The following is a 19372-nucleotide window of genomic DNA, read 5'->3' on the forward strand; positions in this document are numbered from 1 at the left end:
AAAAATGTAATGGGTCATTACTAAGGGGTGGTATTATTAGTGATTCATATTGCTCTTTATCCTTTTCTGTTTTAAAAAATTTTAACTATACATGTATATTCCTTTTCTAATGAGTTACATGCTATTTAAAATAAAGCACTTCAAAGATTCCATCGATATGTGCTTTCACCTTGTGAAACTTAAAAAGAAGAATATAATCCACTGATCCTTTTCCTTGTCCCCCTTTCCGCCAGTGCATTATCACTAAGCTGGTAAGAAATGAACATCAAAGAGCTAGGAGCCCTGTGGAATGAGGAGCAGATGATAACAATGTTAAAGGTTATGAGAAATTCTTGTCGAATCTGATCACTAAAAGGCTGCTATTTGCAGAACACTGTACAAGGTAGAGTTGAGGTAGCTTTGAAGATATTCTGGTCTTGAAAGCAAATCAACTCACCATTTATCACATGAAGTAAGGGCAGAAAGAGTTCATCAGTATTTAGAAGGAAACTACATTCCCCTCTTCTCTAATTTTCTCTACTTTAAAAGAAATTCTGTAGACTCTTAATAAGATGTGGCTTGTTATCACAATGGTTAAAACACAACCTTCAAAATATAACCACATGAAGCAGAAAAAATGATAGTGAGGGTCATTTATATCATGGACATTCATCCCATTCAGCAGTATTAAAAAGGTTTCTGCTCTACTGAAAGGAATTATATGCTCTATCAAAGAAAATCTCTCTAAAGTACAAATCACTCATGAAAAAGAAATCACCAGAGAAACAAATAATATCAAGTGAGATTTGGGAGAAAGCAGTATGTTGTAAACTTGACTGTTTTCAACATCTTTATGGCTTTTAATGACTGACAAGCATTAAATGTCTCAGGCAGTCTCCCTTTCGTCCCCCTGGGCTTATTTGTCTGCACACACAGGGTGCAGACATTGATGGCATACACCTAGGGAGTTTACTATTTGGGGTCCAGTGAAGAACTCAACACAGTGTCGATTTGACCATTCCGAGGGCGGAATAAGGTACTATTACAGGATATGGGGCAAGAACACGACTGGGTTGCTCTGGTTGGCACAGCTCAGTTGGTCGGACAGTGTCCCACAAACCAAGACGTTGCAGGTCGATTCCTGGTCAGGGTAAATGCCTGGGACGCCCCGACTGGGGAAGGCAGAAGGCAACCAATCAAAGTTTCTCTATCTCTCTTTTTTCCTCCCTTTCCCTTCTCTAAAACAAAATAAAAATTTAATAATATAAGTGGGTAATATTTCTCTGAATAACTTCATAGAAGTCCAAGTTACCCCAATTTTTATTACAATAACTATTAAAATTACATAATCTTTGGGTGTCTTTTTTCCTTATCTACTCAATCTTTATTTACTGTTAAATACTAGAAACATTAAAAAATATCAGAAAAACACTCATTTTATCTGATATCCCATCCCAAACCTTATTACTAGAACTGATTACCAGAAGTAAAGCTGATGGATGTGATTTAGTTTTCTCATCCTGTCCCAATGTCCCTGTCAATATCTAGTAAGGAGGCAAGGATCAGAAAAATGGCAGGGAAAATATACAGCAATAAAAATTATGAGATCCCTGGCTGTGTGGCTCAGTAGGTTGAGCACTGGCCTGAGGACCAAAGAATTGGGAGAAATTGATGAATGAGATCATTAACCTCATAATAGTGACAACTGGCTGTGCTCCCTCCAGGTTAGTCCCAGACTTTCTGCTGCTCTTACATCTGTCCCATTAGTACTCTTCCCCAGCTTTTATCTTCTCTCTGATTCATTACTGTGACTACTATCTTAATTCCAATATCCACCATGATTCTTAAGATGATGAAAGAGCCACATGCCCACCTGCTGTAATGAGTTAAGTTCTCCTTTGTTTATTCAAACTGCCAATGACAATACTTGCTCGGAGACTGGGAACTATTTGGAGATAAATGTACTATTCAATTACACATAGTACTACCTTACTTGGACTTTACTACCAACAAACTAAATGGGAGATGAAGACCTTAAAATTTTTTTAAATCTAGTGAAATTTCCTCATAAGTACCAAATGCAGGGGTACATCTGTTACATGTGCTATCCTTTGGTTGACTGTAATCCAGGATTAAAGATTATCTCCCTGATCCCAGAGCTGATGAGGAAAAATCCACACCTAGGTTCAGGCGGCTAGCAAATCTCCTTTACAGCCCACACAGCACCAGCCCACAATAGGATGTCTTGTCTGCTGAAGAATTAGGCAGCTGCTGCATCCTTGTAAGCTTACGTTGACCAGGCCTGTTGCTTTTTTATTTCTGCAGCAAGCCTTTCTGCAAGTCACATAATTGAATACAAGACAAATCAAACAGGAGTTTACAGAACAATATAACAATTTCAAGGCTCCTTTTCACAAACACTGAACATGTCTTTTACTCCTTTTATGGTCAGAACCTCAACACTGTGTTTGGATCCTGAGACCTTCAAATTACCACCAAAATAATTGACAGACTGGACAAGTTAAGATCCTAAAAACCAAATGTAGTTTATCACATAAGCAGATATTTGTAGGTTTTGTGTCTAAGCAGAGAAGAGGAAACTTTTAAAAAAATTTTTATTTAGTTATTTTTCAAGTACACTTTTTTGTCTATTTCTCCCATCCCAGCCCCCCCTGCCCCGTCTCCCCACCTCCCTCCCATTCCCCCCCAAGAGGAAACTTTTAAAAAATAATAAATTAAGGGTGGTTATCTCTGAATTGTGGGATGATAAATCATTTTTATTTTCCTCTTTATGCTTCTTTATTCCTAATTCAAAAAATAATAAGACTGCTTAACATAGGAGTCCCCAATCTTTGTGTGACAAGGAATAATTTTTAATTTCCTTGAATCCTTAAGATCGTGGAAGCGGGGAAAAGGTGGGATATTCAGAGTATATGGGAGTATGTGTATGAGAAAGAGAGACCCAGACAGAGAGGCAGACAGGCACAGTCCAGGTACTGACAAAGAATTTCTGCATGCAGCTGGAATGGAGACCGTGGCTGACAAATCCTGAAAAGTACACCTGGAATTGGCAGATACACCAGTGAATCCCAACACACCTTTGGATAAGAGGTACAGAGGGAGAAGGTGGTATTGGTTTAGGGTAAGTAGTTCACAAATGGGAAAACAGAATGTATGAGAAAGTGGGTGATGGTAACCAATGTCGACTGCTGTGGTGGAGAAGCATGAATGGTCCTTATGAAAAGAGATGAATATATTTTTAAGGGAGGGCCACAGAGTCCAACATTCAGTTATAAAATAAATAAAACAGAACCTTACTTCTGGCCCATATTTTTCCTTTCTAAAATTTAAAAATGAGAGATCTCATAACAACTGATTTGCTTTCACAAGGCTACAAAGATGTGTATCAAAGGCCTCACCAGCAACAAACCCTTTGAACCCAAGCATCCCTCTCCTAGGAATTTACCCAAAGGGATAAGCAAAGATCTGAGCAGAAATTAAGTAACAGACAGATGTTCGCTGAAGTGCGGCTTATAATCACTAAACACAGCCAACAGATTGTTGAGCAAAAGAAGATTCCTTAAATGAATATTGGCCTGTTCACACAATTTAATATTATACAGCCATTACAAAGGATGCTGATGAAGTATATTTGAGGATATGGGAAATATTCATACTATGAAGTGAAAAACAGTATGACTTCTTTAAGGGCACACATATACATACAAAGAGACAAACATGATAGACACCAAAAACATGAATGGCAGCTTTTCTCAGGACACTGGGATCACAGATTATTTTAACTTTTTTGGAGGGACTTACCTATATGTCCCAAATTTTCTACATATATTACTTTTGTTTTCAGAAGTAAAAGTTTTTTTAAGGAATATAAATGAAGTTAGAAAGAACACCAGGGCCTGTGGTATTCTTGTTACTACAAAGTCACAATGCTTGAATTGGAATATAGAAATTTACAGTTACACAATGATGGGAGTTAAAAATTTACTTTTTAAAAAGCAGTGGGACCTAAAAATAATAATACTCCTCAAGAATGGTTAGATATTTTGTCTTTCCTCAAAACATGAGCTTTCTGTGCCTTGACTGTAAGAAAAAACTCCTTTTCCTGCAACCCAAGGCAGGCCTGCAGTCACTGGGCAGTACCACACAGCTTCTGTCTGGTTTTGAATTAGCCTCGAGGCCATCAGAATTTTTGATTATATAAACATTCAATTAGAAAAATTAAAAATTGCAAATATTATGTGATGTATTTACAAATTAGATAATATTTACACAACTTTATTAAAATACCAGCTATATATAAAATATGCACAAAAACAGAAATTTAAAGTGACGGTATAAAAGAAACAGAAGCTCTAACATTTTCTTCCTTATAACACCACGCATTGTCTTATCTGTATTCTACTTCGGACACCACTGGACTGGATAACCATAAAACATGGGCTTTGACCAAAACCACACCAACTGAATGTGAATCTGTTCCACTCAGAAGGTCTATGGGAAATTGATACAGGTATTCCTTTGGTACTAGTTCTTTAATTTCCCCCAGAGGTCAAAGGCCATCCAGTTAACGACGATGGTGTGCTTACCCAAGAAGTATCTTTGGGTTCATGCTATGGCTTACCTTGCTGCTGTAACTTGTAATCAGTGGAATACGCCTTCCCAATGATATTCCACACAGGCTTTAAGCATCCAAACAGTCCTTCAAGAAACCCACCACCGCTGCTGCTGGAGCTGCTGAACTGAACCTTGACGTCATCTGTTCCGCTCACGCCCTCTCCACCTGCCGTGTTGCTGTTCCCCTGAGACACGGCCACGTCTGATTCATCTTGTTCCCGCAGCTGAAGGACGCTGTTCTCAAACTGGTCCCTGGAGTCCTCGCTCACACTCGTCAACACTGTGGTGGCCGCGGGGCTGTGCACGCAGTCCGCTAGCTCTGTTTGAGCCGCCCCCTTCTCCGGCTGGTCCTTAGGGAGCTTGGGCGACGGGTGGCTCCCCCCTGGGGCAAGCTCATCTCGTAGTCCGCTGAAGGTTTTGCTTTCACTCAGGGGTCCGCGCGGGGAGGAGGAGCAGCTCAGGTGCTCCTGAGGGCCGGCCATCGTGCCATGAGTGTGCCCGCGGTCCTGAGACGGCACTCAGAGCACTATTCGAACGGAGTTCTGATGTGGGAGCGGGCTCGGAGACCTGGGGAAACAGGAGGAGGACATGAGATCACCATTTCCGTAGTCATGACACTACTGCGCTCCTGTTTGTGATAATGAAAGCGCTGCAGCAATGGCGTTAAACAGCGGTGGGTATGCACGTGGCGCGCTGCCCTGCAGCAATGACCAGTCACGCTGTGGGAGAGTAGCTAATCCCAGGAGAAAATGTCCGTGACCTATTAGTATAAAAACAGGTTAGAACAATATATACAACATAAACGGTTTTTAAATTTGTTTAGAAACGATACACAAACACATATATGAGAAAAAAGACTGGAAGGATACATCTCGAGAATTAACAATAGTTAATTCTAGGTGGTTGGGTTGGGCAGGGCAGTGGGGCGGGGCATTATATCATCATGTTTTTCAAAATATTCCAGGCATTCTGCATTAATTCGTTGCTCTAAATCGAATGTTTGTGTCTCCACAAATTCATATGTTGAAACCCAATCCCCAGCGTGCTGGTATTTGGTAGGTGTGCTGGGCCTTTGGTAGGTGATTGGGTCACAAGGGTGAAGTCCTCAGGAATGACTGGGATTAGTGCCCTGATTGGAAGACACCTGGGAGAGCTCCCTCACCTTTTCTGCTCTGGGAAGGCAGCTGTCTATGAGCCAGGAAGCAGGCAGTGAAGGTGAGGGGAGAGAGGCGAGAGACAGAACTGGTAAGACCTAGTGACTGATTGGACGTGGAGTGGGTGGGGGGAAGGGAAAGGGGAGGAATACCTTTCAGATAACTTACTTGGGGTAGTGGATAGAGGGGCAATGGCATTAACTGAGATATGAAATATCAGAAGAAAAGCAGATTTGGGAAGAAGGTCATGAGCTCAGTTACAGACCCAGAGGTTTTAAGGCCTTCTGTGTGTGCCGTGCACTAAACCAGGCTTTTATTTTTATCTGATTTTAGAAAGACACTTTGTAGAAAGGGGTTTGAAGAGAGGTAAAGTTGGGTATTCCTTTAGCTCCGGGGAAGAAGTATCAAAATAATACAAGGGTGAACACAAGTTAAATTAAAGATGTATTTATTAAATATGTGCTAAGAGCTGTGCCCTGCGATAGGCACAGGGTTCTGTAGACACAGAACATTGCTTGTCACCATTACTACTTTTAATGAAAATGAAAACAACGAGCTGCACAGTTTACAGAGCCCCATCTACCCAGTTCAGCGGTGTGCTGGTCAGCCAGTTCCCCAGAGAAAATACCCAACTGTTCCATATGCGGTGTTTGTGACTTCCCTGGGGTAAGTACTCCCACCAGGGCACTATTCTGGCTAATAACAGTTTAACAACCAGCTTGCAAAATTACTAATATTTGACAACTTGCTCTTATGAATTGGTGTATAAGCCAGTTCCAACACTAATAATCCTTGTAAGACTGTCTCGTCATTTTACAGGGCAGGAAGAAAATTTTCTAAGATCAGACATGGAGTAAGCGGTAGAGCAAGAATTAAAATCTAACTCAAAATTCAGATTCCTAAATTCCCTTGCCTTTTTAATAACACAATGTCACCTCTTACAATAACCTATTCCTTTCCTAGAGTTCTTCACAGGTTAAAAAGTACTGTTGCCTCTGATCTTGATCTAGACGTTTGCTCCCCTGTGCGTGGAAGCCAGAGCATGGAACCATTGCCCTGTTTTTCAGAGAAGGACGGGAAGGCCTACAGACAGGTACGTGCTGAACACCCCTGATCCAGGGCTGAAGGCCAGGCTGTTTTTGCTTATTCCCAAATTCTCTCCTGTACCACGCAGAGTGTGTAAGAGACAGCTCATTCCTCTCAATGCTTACAAACTGGTTAAGGGGTTAATAATTACACCCAGGGCATCACCTCCTGGCTGCCGCCAGCTCCCCCTACCCCCGTGACTGTGAGAAATGTGCCACGTTCTGTTATATAGAGCTGTAAGAAAAGAATCAATAATGGAGGTGGGAGTAGTTAACTTGGGCTGAAGGAAAGAGGCAGGACTTGAGATGAACCTTTGAAAGAAAGGTATGTTTAAGATGGACAGAAGAAGGAAGTCAGGGAGGAATAAGAAAGAGCATTTGTTAGCAGAAGCAGAGAGGCAGAAATGCAGAAACAACCAGGGCATGTAAGGGGTTAGTAACTTAAATTCTGCATCAAGGAGAAATTTAGGGATGGTGCAGCTGCCTGGGAATATAAGGTTAGTAAAAAGGGGAAAGAAAGAAAGAAAAAGAAAAACTGAATTCATCTGGTACAGCAATACCTGTTTGCTGAATGGATCCCCATTTCTCTGGCCCCACCCTCCCTACTTCCATCATTTGCACTTATCTCTAAGCTTTGACATTAGGACTCCCTCATTTTGCTTTCTTGATCTCCTGCCACAACCTTGAGCTGTGTCTTGCCTTTGGCCTCTCCAACCTTGCTCTGCCTTTGATCTCTTTGAAGACTGCTGACATCAGACTGTCTGGCCTGGCCACTGCCTCAGCAGTTCCTTCCAGCCTGCCTTTGCCGTGGGGACTCGTGGTTATCCTATATAGCACAGGGCATCCATTACGCTCTTGGCTCACATTAGACCTGAGGATAATGCAAATACCCAAATGTATATGTGAATTTCAGCTGAACACCTATTTGTGCAATTTGTTTCTTTGAACTGCAGGACTTTATATGAATTTTGGTAAATTTCTGTTCTGTCCATTTATATCCTGAGTTTCTCCCTGATGACATCATATTGGAATGAGCTCATACACACAAAGTTAGAAAAACATGTGTTTGTTTTGTAATCTCTTCCCATTTCTAAGAGGTGCACATGAAGTGGACCTGCTCCCACTGGGCCTGGGAATGAGTCCGAAGAAGAGAGCTTCAGCATGGTCATCACTTTCAATTTGACATTGAAGAGATCAGGGAATAACAGGACCTTCAAGGAATACAATGCAACTGGCTTGTTTTACATATAAGAAGCAAATCTCAGAGACAGTACAGGCTTGCTCAATACAACAACTAATTAGTGGCAGATCTGGGATGAGTTTTAAGAAACAAATAGCCATGATAACCTGACCACTGATGACAAAAGCAACAGTAACTCACAGTGTTATTCTAGAACTAAAGCTCCTCCCAAGGAAGCAGAAGCACTCACCTACCCAGAGGGGTGACCCTCCCCCTGTCGACAGAGCTGTGGAAGGCCACACAGACATTGGTGACTGAGCCCTCCTCTGGAAGTGGGCAGAGGTGAGGGACCCCTCGTGGTGTGCAGAAAGAGGCTTGCCTCTGCTCACCGGGAGGACCAAGTCACTCTCAACCAACAAAGGCAGGGAAATGGAGAGACATGGAACAAAAGGAAAGAAATCATCACCATGACTATATTCAAATATGATCAGTTGATGCCACATTTAAGAAGCGTGCAGGAGGATAAAAATATCTCGATTTTACCTGCGTTTGGTGCACACCCACTCTGCCACTGCACAGTGAAGGCGCTGGCACGCGGAAGCCCAGGGAAGGCAAGCAGCCCCACCACCGCTGCCTCCGTCTCTGCCCTTTCGGGTCTTCTCTCCCTGCCCACATTTGGCTCAGGTACACTCAGGGGCGCTGACTGGATCTTTTAATTAATGAGGAGTCAAAGCTAGTATTTATTAGGAGGGGACAAAAAGGAAATGAGGCAAGCTTTTTAAACATTGAGAGTCAAATGGAAAAAGATGAGGAAGAGCAGAGGGGTAAAGGGGCAAGGTGGGCAGGGCTGCAGGTGAGGTGATGCTGCTGCCCCCCCACCAGGGGCTCCAAACCTTCCCAGATCACAGGACTTCTGCCCTCTAGGCACGTTCCCCCTGCCCTGTGACCTTCTCAGCACCAAGAGGAGGAAGTGGTGTATGCAAAATTAGTAGGCAAGAGTTGGAGACAGCAGCAGCTGTGCACTTGCCAGGGCACTGCCAAATTCTGGAAATTACCAGGGCTTCGTGCCAAGATGGATCGGCACAGAAAGAGGAATGGCAGAGGCAGTGTGGCCATATGGCCTGCAAATTCTTGTGTTTATCATATAACACAAATTTCCTATATTGCTAATTGAGAATAATTTTATAATAGATTATATCAGAAACAGGAGTTAGTCAAGGATTTTGGACATTTTTTTTCCCATAGATAAAGTTTTCGGTATGATTAAAATGGAATAAAATGTGAACTTAAGCTTTATTGCTAAGATTTCTTGATTGATGATGGGTGCTTCCCAAGCTGTCTTCTTTTTTTTTTAATCCTCAACTGAGGACATATTTTTATTGCTTTTTTTTTTTTTTTAGAAAGAGAGTAGGAGGGGGAGAGGGGCAGAGAGAGAGAGGGAGGGAGAGAGAGAGAGAGTCATTGGTTGGCAGCCTTCTCATACATGTCCCAGAGGAGGACAGAACACAAAACCTGGGTGTGTGCCCTGACCAGGAATCAGACCTGTGCCCCTTAGGTCTATGGGACGATGCTCCTACCACCTGAGCCACAGCAGCCAGGTCCAAGGTGTATTCTCTTCGTTTGGGATTTTCTTGCCTTAAAGTAAACATAGCCCTACCACACTAATCTTTTGGTCATTTCTCTGAAATTCTTACAGTAGTACTTAGAGCATAGGAAAGATTTCTGCCATTAGGGCATCACTCCCATTTTAAAACTAGGATTAAGTTACTTGTTCATAGTGATAACACAAAATGATCTTTCCAGGATTGAGTCTGTCATGAGATCTTGATCTGAATTTTGAAAAAAAACTATAGCTTTTTAATGAAATTAAATTATAAGTACTGTATATGATTTAAAATCAGATCAAGAGAATGGCCTACAGTCACGCTTTTACCCCTAACCTGCTCTTATAACTATGAAGCATCTGCTAACACTTCTATTTGAAAGGGTAACGCCCTGGCTGGAGTGGCTCAGTGCACTGAGCACCGGTCTGCAAACCGAAAAGTCACTGGTTGGATCCCCAGCCGGGGCACATGCCTGGGTTGTGGGCAAAGTCCCCAGTTGGGGGTGTATGAGAAGTACATACATGTTTCTCTTCCTCTCTTTCTCCCCTCCCTTCTCTCTAAAATATATAGGATAATATATAACCTTTTTTAAAAAAGGATAATAATAACCTCACATCAACCAAATCCACTTACCTACCTCATCTCATATTTTTTATAATATTTCACTCAACAATCATTCATTCAAAAATGTTGATTCAGTGCTTACCATATAACTATATTTTTATTTAAGACTATGAATGTTTAATAATGCTGAAGTAAACTGGAGCCAGCAAAAAATAAAAATGACAAAAAGGCAAATTCTCCTTGTTGATGGATCACCTTCAGAGTACTGATACTTATAAATACAACCATGATAAAAGTTAAAATAAGTTTAAAATGTAGGTTTTAAAATAAGTAAAGATGCTTCATTTTAAGAGTTTTAACTATAAGCCTATCAAGAAATAGAAACTCGTGAGGTTTCAGATATAACTTAAGTCAAAGGCTAAACATATTTCTTGACCAAGGAAATGATTTCTCTATAACCTCTATAAATCAAGGTTAACCTACAATAAATAATATACATAGTAGGACAAAAGTAGGCTTACAGTTGCAAGTACATGAAACACAGAGTTTATTTTTGTATTATTATTTGTTAATTATTGTGTTATTTTCCATAGGAACAAGTGTAAACCTATTTCTGTCTCATGCTGTGTACTAGTTTTAGTGTTAATATTCCAGAACAGAGTCAACATTTCCTGACCAATGTCTGACTTGCCATATGAAGAAGGTTGGTAACTAAATAAAGTCACTTAAAATGTCTTAAAAAATAAAATACAGACATATTGCACTTATATGTACAAATACTAATAATAAGTATAAAAATAATTATATAAGCACTATAAGAAAATAGAAAAACTAATTTAAATAGTCAACAGTGGTTATTACTGTTCTTTAAAATTTTGTCTATTTTCCTAAATTTGTCTTATTAGTATGTATTACTTATTTAATCAGAATTTTTTATCCAAATCTTTGTTGCTTTAAACATATATACTAATGAGACAAATTACCTGCATTTGCATATGTGACAAATAATATGAAATGTTAAGGATGTTGTCAGAAAAACCTAATTGTCAGTGTGTGCTGAGGTTTGCAAACATGTTTAAGAATGATTATAAATTCAAAATGAAAAGGAAAATGAATTAAAAAACAGATGATAATGAGGAAACAAACGCTGACTCCTCCTATTTTTCTTTTATCTTTTCTGCTAGTAAGAACCATATTTGCACAGGAAATGTGGTGGAACAATCATGGCTAAGAAAATGAAACTCACAACAGAGGAAGAGCCAGAAAGCGGGCTTGGCCCTGAGCACTCTACCAGTGGAGATCCTGCGGCCGAAGGCAGAGATGTAACGGCTGAACCTGGAAATGCAACTGCAGAGCTGAGCCTCAGCTGCTAAGGAGGTCTATTCCTGGCTTCTGGATCTCTGGGTTTGGTGACAAAACTTGAAGTCTGGTGTCTGTCATAGGCTCTCTAGCAGTTTGGTATCCATTGGACAATCTGTTCTTTTTGCCTAGGCTGAAATATGGGGGAATATTTTTCCCTCTGAATATTTAAAATACTGTTTATTACATTTAGGTCATCCATGAAGTCATTGATATCATGTACTATGTTGCAAAAAAAGCAGCTCAGCAATGAAAAGTAAGTGACGTCCATATTATGATTACATACTTGTAGTGGAGGCAGCTTGCCATACATGGGTTCTGAAAGATGGGTTTCCTCATGAGATTCATGTGAGTATTCAATGAGCTAATGGACGTGAAAGTGCTTTTCAAGCTATGACGTAGTATCCTGATGCTAACTATTACTATTAAAATATATGCCTGCCAAGAGGTGATGATGTAAGCATACTTCTTAAGCAGAACTGGGTGGCTCTGTACTGTTCATGACTCTAAGTAAATGAGAGAGCAGTGAAAATAGTTTTGAATGAAGTTATGTTATGGAAGTTCTTTTTTCCCATTAATTGTCAGTATTTGGATTGTAGAGTTGGACGGTAAAATATTACTCTAGTAGAGATATGAATGTAATCTATTCTGCACTTACGTTATACTACATACATTAAAACCAAATAATTCATTGCCAGCTTAGTATAATAGAGCTACTGAAGAGCATCAGTAACAGACTTCTGGTGATATATCTGGAATTTCCCACAAAGCTGCATATCCTAGGCTGTTCCTGGGCAAGTCCTACTTGTACTTTGTCCATGTACTTTGCAAGCAAGTAGGTACCAATGGTCCCTTAGCCATCTTGCATAGTTTTTTTCAGGTGTTGTTTAGGAATGAAGGAATCATAGATTGTTAGAATCGAAGGGAGCAAGGAGTGAGTCCTGACTTCTATATTTCAAGAGAAATAACTCATTCTCATGAGTTTATAAATTTACTAGGAGTAGAATCCAACTATTATTTATCTCTGAACCTTGTCCCTCCTCTTTTCCTTCCTATCCTGCCTCAGCACCTAGTACAGGACCTGATATAATATGAAGCAATCTACTTTTTGGATGGGAGAATTTTACGTGTGTGTACCACACACACAGCAATATGATAAGGAACATATAAATAACATGGCTAACATTTACTGAGATTATTGCCACTTAATTGCTCTAATGTAACACTTATGAAACTTCTCTAATCCTCGTATCAATCCTTTGAGAAGGCACTATTATTACCTCTGATAACTAAAGAAATTGGGGCACAGAGTTTAAATAACTGGCCTATAACTCCTCAGTGGTAAAGACAGGAGTTGAACCCAGTTCCACCTCCCTTCCAGAGGCTCAGGCTGAGGACAAGTCCCAGCCAGGACCCTTGGTCACAACACTCTATGGTCAGTATTATAATGGGCTTCCACTTAATTAAGAAAGGTCTAAGAAAAATATGGACTAGGCTCACATCCTACCTTGAACTTCAGTTCTATGCTTAGGATGAAAGGTAAAAATTCCTGGCAACAAATAAAAATAAATGGAGAATTCTAAAATATGCCCGCTTTTTGTAGGGTTTACTTTATTCTGTTTTAACATTAAACCCTATGCCTGCATTGTCCAATATGGTAACTTCTAGTCATAGGTGACTATGACTATGTAAGTTGAAATGAATGAACATTAAACAAAATAAAAACTTCTGTCTCTCAGATGCACTAATGTGCTTCAAGTGCGCTGTAGCCACGTGTGGCTAGCAGCAAGCGTACTGGGCAGTGCACAGCACCACCGTCCCATCATTAGAGAAAGTCCGATTGGACAGCAGAGCTGTACTTGCTTTATTCATATCAACATATTTTTGTTGTTATGAAGATTAATAAAAACTGTGGTTTCCCTTTGTACATGGGAAAGAGCTAAATGCCTAGAGCTCCATTGCCTCCTTTAAACTAACAAGTTTACTACCAAATTTCAGTAATGCCTGTGGATGAAATGATTTAAGCACAGCTCATTCTAATGATGGTCTGTTGGGACCAAATTAAAGCAGAGATTTTATTGATTTATTTTCAGAGAGGAGAAGGGAAGGAGAAAGAGAGGGAGAGAAACATCAATGTGTGGTTGCTTCTGGTGTGCACCCTTCTGGGGATCTGGTCTGCAACCCAGGCCTGTGTCCTGACTGGGAATTGAACAGGTGACCCTTTGGTTCACAGTCCAGCACTCAATCCACTGAGTCACACCAGCCAGGTAAAACAGTGATTTAAAAAAAAAAAAGGATTTTCCAAGGGGCTATCACCAGGTATCTAAAACCATCAGAAAGAGCCTAAGGAATGATTTTAAAATAGCTAAGTCGTTTTAACAGTTGTTTATGGAGAATTTTTAAACTGCAATTGGATTTTTGCTGTTCTCATAATTATACTTCCTTGAGGCTCCTGATCACAGTACTAGTGTAGGTGAAAGGCAAAAACACTAGGGGAAGACTAAGGGAGGAAAAAAGAAACAGGACCAGAATTTTCTGCCAAATTACCAATAGTTCTTGTTATTTCCCAGAGAAGACTGTATGACAGATAACCAGGAAGAAAACTCCAGGAGGAGCAAGGAACTCTAGACTCTGGATCCGATGTCCAATTTTTATTTTTATTTCTTTATTGTTCTTCAAGTAGAGTAGTCTGCATCCCCCCCCCCCCCCCCCCCATCACTCCCCTCCACCCCAGTCATCCCTACCTCCCTCCCCTGATCCCATCCCCTGCCTTTGGTTTTGTCCATGCGTTCTTCACAGTTGTCCCTGAAAACCCTTCCCCCCTTTCTCCCCATCATCCCCCTGACCTCCCCTCTGGTTACTGTCAATTTGTTCTTAATTTCAATGTCTCTGGTTATATTTTGCTTGAATAAAATGTCCAATTTTTATAGTGAAGTAATTAAAACCATGTTAGTGAAAGACTATTGCTTTAGATTTTTACAATTCTCCTTAGTGTTGTTTTTGCTCACAGAAGCAGTCCTAAGTTTTAATTTAAAAATATTTTTTTAATTGATTTGAAAGAGAAAGAGAGAGAGACATCAATTCATTGTTCCACTTTTCTGTGCATTCATGGTTCTTGTATGTGCCCTGACAGGAGATCAAACCCACAACCTGGACCTCTCAGGACAATGCTCAATGCTCTAACTGAGTTACCCGGCCAGGGCCCTAAGTTTCAATCTTTTAAAAGAGATTTTATTGTATTTTTCTTTGTATTTATCTTTAGAGAGAGGGGAAAGGAAGGAGAAACAGAAAGAAACATCAACGTGTGGTTGCCTCTTGTGCACTCCCACCGGGGACCTAGCTTGCAACCCAGGCATGTGCCCTGACTGGGGAATCAAACTGGTGGTGACCCTTTTGTTTGCAGGCCAGCACTCAATCCACTGAGCCACATCAGCCAGGGCCCTAAGTTTTAATTCCTTAAAGTAATGATTTAATCAAGATGATATTGTAGAAAATGTATGATGAACATTTTGAGTTTTACCCAGAATAGAAATTTGAAATTGACAAAGATCAATAATTGTTTCATCTCTTGTCACTGTTTTGGAATGTGAATTTGACTTTGGCTAGAGAGTAATCCAAACCCATTATTTAATTATTCATTGGTATAGTTTCCATTTCTACTCCCAATATATAGCTGAAATTTGCAGACTACTAAAGGATCCTTGATAAGTCCTTTCTGTCCAAGATGAGGGTGACAAGGAGAACATCAATTAATATTAAATATTTATTGTAAGTGTTAAAAAATTATAAATGTACAAGACAGTTCTAATAAAAAGAAAAGTAAATGCAGAATAACAAACTATTTGTGATAGAAAACAGTATGAGTACCTCAATACAAAAAGATTACTATTACGGAGGATGGAATTTAAAGACATATTTAGCTGCTTCCCTTTGGAAATTATAATTGTAACTCATTACAAGCACACATGATTTCAGTACATGTGTTCCTAAAGAGTTGCATATAAATCCTATATTTTAAAAAGCTAACATTTAAAATTTCCCAGTAAAAGTGACCACTTGGAGTAACACTGATAAATCTGTTTGCAAAAGCCTTTTGAAATGCTAATGATTTCTATTATTGTACTTGTTTAGTTAATTTGAATTTTCTTCTGTCTCAATGTCTGGTATACAGTCACTAGTCGACTCATTAGCCATCACTTCTCATATCTGTTAGTAAATTGGTTTGAATAATGAATATGCCCTTATAATTTGTCCTGGACTTGGAAACCAGATAAGCTTGTTCAAAGGTCTTGTACAAAGGCCTGAAGAATCTTCTTGCGAGTGAACTCTGAGGATGGGTACGTGGACTTTATGATGTCTATTCTGGTGTTGTAAGAATGTATTTTCTCCTAATTGGTTCCGAACAACTGTTTGCAAGTTTATGTATATAATGTCTGGCTGTTTCTAAAAGCATAGTATGAACTGCAGTCACAATACCATGAGGACAAGCAGAGACAACTGCGCCTGAAGAACCTATGAAGTGACAGAGGTCCTTTGAGTGGTACCCTGCCTCAGACAATAGCTTTGGAGGGGGTATCATTATTTTCTGTAACTTCTACTTCCAAAAGGAATGGATATAACATAAACATAACTTGCTTCTCTTAACAATGCATTAAAGGATCATTCTAGTTTTCAACTTATATTAAACCTTAAAGCCTTTATTTTATCACGAACATTTGATTTGTAAATTATCTCTACAGCACATATATGTCACTAGAAAAGAAGCTTGCTGAAGGTGGAAACTATCTTAGTGCTGTTTTTCCCAACACCTAGCATGGAATCTGACATTAACAGACATCCTATCAATTAATGAACTGAGAGCAACTGTTCATTGCTTTACAGATAAAAATTTCATTTATTTATTTTTTTTGTCTTGTTACTTCTGTTACCTAGTGAGGGACGGAGACTTCACCAGCTGTTCACCAGGGCCAGTTAACTCAGTCACTGGGTTGTGACACTGTATGTGGGGGTGGGGTCCGAGAGAAAACAATGGCGAAAAAAACACAGGGAATCAATAGTGATGGAAAGAAAATTGGGACTCAAATCAATGGAGTGGACCAGAAGGAAGAAAGAAACAACCAAAACAGAAAAGAATGAAGAAACAAGAATTCAAAAAATGAGGAGAGGCTCAGAAACCTCCAGAACATCTTTAAACATTCCAACATCCGAATTATAGGGGTACCAGAAGGGGAAGAGGAAGAGCGACAAGTGGAAAACTTATTTGAACAAATAGTAAAGGAGAACTTCCCCAATCTGGCAAAGGCAATAGACTTCCAGGAAATCCAGGAAGCTCAGAGTCCCAAAGAAGGTGGACCCAAGGAGGAACACACCAAGGCACATCACAATTATATTAGCCAAGATTAAAATGAAGAAGAGAATCCTAGAAGCAGCAAGAGAGAAGGGGACAGTCACCTACAAAGGAGTTCCTATCAGACTGTCAGCTGATTTCTCAAAAGAGACCTTGCACGCAAGAAGGGGCTGGAAAGAGGAATTCCAAGTCATGAAATCCAAAGACCTACAACCAAGATTGCTCTATCCAGCAAAACTTTCATTTCGAATGGAAGGACAGATAAGGTGCTTCTCAGATAAGGTCGAGTTGAAGGAGTTCATTGTCACCAAGCCCTTATTATATGAAATGTTAAAAAAGGACTTATCTAAAAAAAGAAGATAAAAAATATGAACAGTGAAAGGACAGCAAACTCACAGTTATTAAGAACCACACCTAAAACAAAAGCAAATTAAGTGAACAGCTAAAACAGGAGCAGAGCCACAGAAATGGAGATCACATGGAGGGTTAGCAACAGGGGAGTGGGAGGAAGAGAAGGAGGGAGAAAGTACAGAAAATAAGTAGCATAGATGGTGGAGAGAAGATAGGGGGAGGGCAAAAGTAGTGTGGAAAATGTAGAAGCTAAACAACTAATGATGCATGGACATGAACTAAAGGGGGGAATGTGGGTGGGAGAGAGTGTGCAAGGTGGAGGGGAATGAAGGAGGGGAATGGGACAATTGTAATAGCATATTCAATAAAATATATTTAGAAAAACACAAAACCTGACTAATAAAAATTTTTATTTAGTTATACATTAGAATTCATTTTGTATTTATAACCTTAGTGCCTTTTGAGTCAGAGGTACCTCTGGGTGTGTGTAAATGAAAGTTAATGAACATGAATCTAGAGAATATTGGGTTGGCCAAAATGTCCATTTAGTTTTTACCATAAAATAAAAGACACATTTTTTATTTTCACCAATAACTTTTTGATTTGGATATTTGAGTAGGTCGATTATCTCCTGCTATTGGCTTCTAGAGCATAGAGGCCAGGGGCGCTGCTAGACATTTTCCAATGCACAAGACAGCTCAGCCCCACTGCAAAGAATTATTTGGCCAAAATGTCAATAGTACCAAGAAATTTTACAAACAACTTTTGACATGTTTGATCAGTCACAGCACCTTCTCCATTCACGGCACAAATCTTTTTGTGTGTTTCAGTTGAGTTTTTATCATTCTTGAAATAATAAAGCATAATATGCCAAAAATGCTGCTTATTTTCTTCCATCTTCAATATTAAAATGACTATACAAAAACTCACCAATTTTAATGTTTTTAAATGCACACTGATATGACAGCTGTCACAATAGAAACTAACAAAATTGTTTCAAATGAAGTTAATGATACCTAAGCACTACTAGAACCATTGTACAGAAAAAAACTTTTTTAAAGGTTTAACCTACTGTTTTTAAAAGATTTTTATTTTGTTTTATTTTATTTTTAGAGAGAGGAGAAGGGAGGGAGAAAGAGAGGAAGAGAAACACCAATGTATGGTTGCCTCTCATGTGTCCCATACTGGGAACCTGGCCTGCAACCCAGGTATGTGCCCTGACTGGGAACTGAACTGGCAATCCTGTGGTCCGCAGGTCAGCTGGTGTGGTACTGAGCCACACCAGCCAAGGCCAAACAAACTTTTTGGCTAACCCATAAAATGAAGTAAGAGTTTAGCACAGTCAAGGTTACATATCCTTAGAATCTAAAAGCTATCTCTAGAGGTTCTCATGCCAGAACTAGTGCTGAGTTAAAGGCTGAGATAAAGATCCAGGGTCTGCTGGCTGAAAATGGTTAAGGAAAGAGACATTACTTGCATCCCGAGGGCTCACAAACACATGATCAGCTCATGGATCTTTTCCCTCACCTACTGAGGAACATCAAATTGCCCTTCTCATAAAATCTCTAGTGAGCCCTCTTATCTTTTAAATTTTTCTTTCCTTTATGGGCATGCTTTCAGTATTAATTTTTAACCTTCATTTTATTGCATACAAACTTGTGGGAACATACCCCACATCTCTTCTGGGATGATCCCATCCCACTCAATAAATTCTAACTTTTTTTTGACAGTTTTTTCCATACAGTGCTTTTTTACTTGCCACCATAAAAACAAGTGGATTTGTTAGTGAAAGTGGGTTTTGAAATGGGGCATCCATTCAACCTCGCTAGACTGACACGGATTGAGCACCAAAATTTAAAATATGAAAATAAATCATTAATTAGCTTTGAGGAATCACAGAGCCCTTCCTCATACTCACTGAAATGGCGGTAAACTAGGATGGTCCACCAGCTGTACCAGTGACTTGTTGGAACTGGTGACTCTTTTCCTTCAGTTTACATATACCAATCCCATGGGACAAAATTGAATCCATGATTGACTGTGGTCACAGAGAAGCTCAAACAAAAGTCTATTTCTTAACCCCAGCAGATTCAGATTCTGACTCTGGTTTATTC

The 19372-nt window shown here is 39.7% G+C and overlaps 1 protein-coding gene across 5 annotated transcripts in view; it reads right to left on the reverse strand.

Moving 5' to 3' along the window:
- Positions 1-19372, reverse strand: part of MAP3K13 (mitogen-activated protein kinase kinase kinase 13) — a 153913-nt gene that overhangs the window by 38092 nt on the left and 96449 nt on the right. For all 5 annotated transcript variants that reach the window (XM_053657630.1, XM_053657632.1, XM_053657629.1 and 2 more), the window contains one exon: positions 4622-5181. In XM_053657630.1, the coding sequence (XP_053513605.1) occupies positions 4622-5096 (475 nt within the window). In that variant the 5' untranslated portion in view covers positions 5097-5181. The remainder of the gene's footprint in view (positions 1-4621; positions 5182-19372) is intronic.

This window comes from Artibeus jamaicensis, unplaced genomic scaffold, assembly GCF_021234435.1.
Source record: "Artibeus jamaicensis isolate MK-2021 breed Jamaican fruit bat unplaced genomic scaffold, CSHL_Jam_final scaffold_474, whole genome shotgun sequence".
In the NCBI taxonomy this organism is placed as follows: Eukaryota; Metazoa; Chordata; class Mammalia; order Chiroptera; family Phyllostomidae; genus Artibeus; species Artibeus jamaicensis.